The sequence below is a fragment of the Nanorana parkeri genome, unplaced genomic scaffold, assembly GCF_000935625.1.
Source record: "Nanorana parkeri isolate BGI_ZX_2015 unplaced genomic scaffold, ASM93562v1 scaffold189, whole genome shotgun sequence".
Classification (NCBI taxonomy): Eukaryota; Metazoa; Chordata; class Amphibia; order Anura; family Dicroglossidae; genus Nanorana; species Nanorana parkeri.
The window spans coordinates 806,439-812,435 of record NW_017306457.1 but is presented as its reverse complement, the minus strand read 5'-3'; the positions used below and the strand labels follow the sequence as shown (position 1 = coordinate 812,435).

Below are 5,997 nucleotides of genomic sequence, written 5' to 3'. Positions count from 1 at the left end.
GATGTGATTTCATATGATTGTATACATCCATCGGTTATTATATCATTCATGTATTTTGTTATTCCATAATATTTAAAAAAACATATTCTGCGGGAAGATCAAAAGATATAGGCCTTAGCACAGACTACTATGCTTCACTGCAGACAAATGGAATATGCCAATCCCTGCAAGTTCTCTATATATCCAGAGGCCATATAAGCATGTAAAAATAAAAACACAAAGCAGAGCGCAACGTAACGTGCAAATAAGGTGTTTGTGATACGTTCTGGTTTATGTTTCAATTAATTAAATTGACATAGAGGGACTGGGATTTACTGACAGATGTTGGCATTCATTGAGACATACCTGGGTGAAATCCAGTCTTGTCAATCCTACATACTGTATGCATCACAGTTAGTATTTCCAGATATTAGAGTAGGACCCAAATGGGTAAAGACATCTTGAGAGTGGAGTGAGGATTCCATAGATATTTATTGATAAATACAATTCTGCGTTATTTACATTTCAAAGCAGATTTTAGCTGGTTGGCACAAATACATGCTGGAAAATGTATTGTGTGCACTTGCAGTGAACTGTCAATTTGTATTTTGACTTTTTACATTGATGAGTTGCTTGATGTTTTCTTTCTTTGGGTGGTGGTTGGATACAAGAGACAAACACGAATAGTGCTACATTAGGCTGATTCACATTCATACACGATAAAACACACTTTGCCATAACAGAAGATACACCGTGCACTTTGTTATGTGTCACTCATTTTGAATTGCATTCCCAACATACATACTCAATTTACCACAACCCTCCTGCATTTTAGTGTATTACATTTATGCATTGTGATATGGTGCATTGAAAAAGTACAGATCCATTAAAACCTTCATTATAGCCCATAGGCAGCCCATTCAAGATATATAGGCTGCCTTACTTGAAGGCATGTTTAAGTGTATCTAAACCCAAGACGTAATATATTTCAGCTTACCAGTCCTTGCGCCTTATGATGCTGCATTCATTTTATTGTGTCTTTGTAATTTCCTGTGGACTGAACTGAAATCTTAAACAATGGCACTACCTCTCTATGTAATGGATATGAGGAGTAGGGAACGTGTTTATAGTCCACAGCAGAGCAGCTCAAGGTGGCAACACTATTCCTCAATAAGTACATAGGTAAGTGAGCATTGCCACCCTAAGTCAGAAAGTGTGTAACAACAAAGATCACCAGGTGAAAATAAAGAAATAAAAAACATGAGAAAAGAAAAATAATACAGAAACCAGATTAAAGGACTGGTAAAACAAATATGAAATGTTTGTTTTTTTGGTTAAGATATACTTTCATGCACGGCATAATACATGTTAAAGGGCATGCAGTAACATGCTGCAACAACGGCTTCATACCTCCAGAGAAAGTGATGCTCATACAACTGGTTTGAACTCTGAAAGTTGTGAAATATAGAAGGCTATGTAAGAGGCCTTTTACCAAACCTCCCTCTATATTTTTTCTTTTAACAGTATAATGAAGACATTCAATATGTAGAGCCTTGCCTGAACGGAACTTTAGTGCAAGCTGACAGAAACAACAAAGAGGTAAGACTAATTGGGTATGAAAATTGAAAATATATTAATTTCCAACAAAGAAAGCACACAAAAAAACCTGATTGTTTCTTAGTGCCCTGCTAGTAATCTAAAATACATTTGCGTACAAGAAATATTTGCACCATAAATTAGTTAATTGAAAGTGTTTTATTTTGTATATGTGGAAACAGTCATATTATGTTATTTTCTTCCCTGAATTAGTCAAACATATTTAATGAGGTTTTACTGTGATGGGATTACCTAGTTTTACCTTGCGTTGTGATGGAAGGGCTTGGTAATGGCTGTGGAGATTTTTGTTGGACATAAATGGTAACAGTGACAACTACTGGGGGAAGGAAGGGAGTTTTGGCGGGAACTACCGGAGGGAGGAAGTTGTTCTGTCTCAACCACCGTTTTATGCATTAGAACATACCTAATGAAACTAGTCTGTATGGCCCAACCCACTGAGCTGATGGTATCTACAGGCCCGGGCCCTACTCACCAAGAAGACTCAAAGTAAAATCCATTGTTGTTGTAGTTTATTCAGGCTTGTCTAAAGACAGGGTGTGATTCCTTGTCATTAAATAGACATATCTATAAGCTCTCTCTATAATGAACTCGATGGACTTGTGTCTTTTTTCAACCTGACTAACTATGTGAAAAGGCATTTCTATCTAGAAGCCTTGTATCACCAGGTTTAGAACCCTCAAAGCGAAAAGAAATTGAGGAAGAGAGGCTGGGGGTGTCTACTAGAAGACTGTACCAATTTAGTGTCATCCCCCTTAGCTCTCGTGGCCGTGCTGTGTGTCTTGTGGGAGGGGCTTCTGTGAGGTCCTCATTTACCTCATGGGAGGAGCTTCTGTGAGGTCCTCCGGGAAGCCCGGCAGGCTGCCCAGAGGACCCCAACAAGTGTGGTACCTCTGGGCAGCCTGAAACTATTTTAAAAATGAATGTGCCGGTATCGGCGCTATGTATCGGGCATTTTCACAAGTACTTGTGAAAATGCCCTGTATCGGCCCCGATACAGATACTAGTATCGGTATCGGGACATCCCTAGTGTTCAATAAAGACTTACAAAGTCTTTTCTGCCAAAAAATACAACCTTTCAGCAATTTTTTTTACTTTATTTGCATTTTAAAGAGACTCTGTTGCAAGATTTCACTTGGCCAGAAGGGTTCCCCTTAAAGCGGACCTTTACCTATATCTTTAAAATAACAACAAACACACCTTTAAATGACAAGACATGTTACTAGGACATGTAACCATGCACATCATCTCAGGGGAGGAACATGCCTTCCCCTGGGATCTCATGAGATTACAGATGGAATTTCATAGCAATCCTCTGCTGATGACAAGGAAATCCCGGAGTGCATTGCGTTGGCAAACTGAAGTATTTGCACTTTCAAAGCAGGAAGTGAATGCTCTGCAAGTGTAAGTATTTCAAAATCACAGCATTTTACACCTGACATGTCTATGTTATTATTAATCATCATACATAGAGGGATGCATTGGTAGAATTAGATTTTTGAGTTTAAAGGTCCGCTTTAAGTTTATATGTTTATATGTGCATTCAACATATTTTATGCATGTTTGATACCTGCAAAAGCCTTGTGTAGACATTCAAAAGCCCTGAGACTGCCGGACGCCACCAATTTGGATATGATCTCAGCAGCCCAAGCAGATTTCGAGCTGTCACTCAAGTGACACTTGATAATATTCTCCTTCACTCTTCCCTTGGCAGCTACATAAAAGTAGAGATGAGGTTCACTGCTACCATGGGTTTGAGGTGAATCCTATAGATTTGAGGTTCACAATCCTGGCACATTTTTGTGCAGATTCATCTGGGATCTTTTTTTTTAAACTCATAATACACTGTATGGTTGTGGATGACAGGCTTAGAAGAGCCAATAATGGGGCTTTTGGATAAGCCTGCCCCCTCACTATAAAAGAGGAGGGCATACAGCAGCTATAGTGTCAGTGAATTGGAAGCTGTTGTAGGGAAAGCAAACAAACATCATAGGGAGAGATGAGAGCCAGTTAGGAAGTTGTACTTTAATTCAGATTGCTTGATTTTTGGAGAATCAACTGCTACCTTTTTTCTTATTATTGGCGGCGTGGTTGTTTTTTTCATTTTATTCTGTGGTGGTTAGAGGTCAGCAAAATGTAAACGACAAAATGAAGCGCACTGCCAAGAGGTACAAACTTGTGTTTGTTTTGATCTAAGGGTGGAGGGTACAGTGTGCGAGCTCTATTGAAACAGAGAGAGGAGCCCTGTGGTACAACAGAATAAAGAATATATTGAGAGCTCTACAACTGTGTTGCAATATACCGGAGGACTCACATTTGAGAAGTCGTCTGTGGGAAGACGTCCGGTTTGGTGTCTAGGTGAATACAGCCCTGGAGGGTCCAGTAATCTGGTGAGTAATCTGCCTCTGTCGCCGAGCGCTGCAAACGGAGGGACAACAGACTCTTGCACAAACTCAGCTGGCCAGGCTGAGCCGCTGTGGTCATGGGCACTGTATGTCTGAAGCGCTGTGTGATGTCGGCTTCCTGTCAGTAGGCTCGGGAGGCAGAGCAGTGGTTCGTGTGGTGGCTCGGGAGGCAGGTGGCGGCGGAAGTTGTGAAGAGGTCAAAGGAGTATCGGGGACTGATGCAAACTGGGTCGGTAGCTACGCGTTTTGAGGCGGAGCCTCTTTGTCAAGCTGTGATCGGCCAAATTAGGTGGAGATTGCGGGAGAAACACTTGAGTTTAAAAATGGCAACTGGGCGGAGTTAGGATCTCAACAGCCTTCCTAATAGGTAGAATTGTGAGAAGGGGAGTATGTTAATACCCGCCCACTCAATTAGGAAACGGCACTTGCGTGGCTCAAGGGTATAAAAGGATTAGATCTGGTATTGTGTTATGGAAACATGTATAAAAACGGATGTCAAAGCTAAAAATCATCATTTATTATAAGTCTAACATTGTTTAAAAAATAGATAATTGAATAAAAAAATGGTGAATAAAAGTATCCAATGTTGGTGTAACATTGAACACTAGGTGCAATTCAAAGGAACCTCACCCATCTAGTAGGATCTGGTGGTGTGAGATTAAAAACAATAAGAGATGGAAAGGATCTAGATGGTGGTGTGCCTAGTGTGTATATCCAATAAAATTTATAAAAAAAAAAAAAAAATCTAACTCATTATCCTCCTCAGAAAGGTTCCATCTCCTCTGCAAAAGAGAGACCTATTGGATATACAAGCTAAACACCTTGGTTCCAATAGGTCTCAATGAGGAAATTGAAATTAATACCATTTTATAAATTTTATAAATTTTATAAATTTTATTGGATATACACTTCTGTGTTTTGTTATTTAATAGGGCCCTATTTAAAGCTTGGGTTTCTTGAGCATTCTTGTGTTGCTGCCAACCTGTTATTTACTGGGGAAGACAGAATAACTCAAAAAAAAAGAGGAAAAATTAGGACAAAAGCCCCAGGAGAGATCCAACTAGGTGTATTAGTAGTACAGACTTCCAGGTATGCAGTAACAGTAATAAATTAAGATATTAGATTCAAAAAAATACAATCCCCTTTGAACAAGAAATCCCTAAAAGTGGAGATGGTCTGATAAATGGATCACAATGTGTAATTAATATAATATAACAAAGTTTAATAATACTAATTCATATAAAGACACCTATAACAAGACATTTAAAACCAATTAAAAAGCTTCCCTAGAATCACCTGAATGTAAAGATACGGGTATTGAGCATTTGAATCTCCTATGGGGTAGGAAGTCTCTGATATGAGTGAAAAAAACAAAAGAGATATATCACCCAGAAAGAAAAACGGAGCTGTACTCACGTACGCAGCCGGCAAAAAATAGTCCTGGTTAGACCCCACAACGATACATGCATGAAGTTGGTTGTGGCAAGAGAGTATCCTTGTGAAACAATGTCACTGAATGGGATCTATTTCCTTGGTAAACTAGGACTCCCACCGCTGTCCGAGACGCGGGGTTATCACCCCAAAAGAAAGAGCCTCCAGAAGGGTTTTCAAAATGCACGAACGTGCTGATGAGTGGAGTATAGTGAGGTTTCCGCAGTAGTGTGTCCAATGGGACGGCACGGGATGGCAGCTGCAAATAATCACACCGGCATTGGCTCGCCTATGTCTCCCGATTCAGTGCCTTCGCTGTAATGGACAAACGCTCACTCCTGTATCCCCGGCCTGGCTGTAGCAATCAGAAGCCGCTATCATTACGTGCGGCAATGTCCGCATCAGATTTGATAGGTCCACTCCCTTCGGTGGCTGTAGAGATTCGTAGTTTATCGTTCTCACCCGAACGTATAGAGGTCAGCACAGGGTGTCTAGAGAAGCTGAAACACACGCTATCCTGACGCGTTTCCCCCCGATGGCCGGGGCTTCTTCAGAGGGGCGTGTGTGT

At 40.4% G+C, this 5,997-nt stretch overlaps 1 protein-coding gene across 1 annotated transcript in view; it reads left to right on the top strand.

Annotated features, from left to right (window-relative positions):
• CACNA2D3 (calcium voltage-gated channel auxiliary subunit alpha2delta 3) overlaps positions 1 to 5,997 on the top strand; it is a 786,579-nt gene that overhangs the window by 353,682 nt on the left and 426,900 nt on the right. The window contains 1 exon segment of the mRNA XM_018555257.1: positions 1,504 to 1,578. Within this exon segment, the coding sequence (XP_018410759.1) occupies positions 1,504 to 1,578 (75 nt within the window).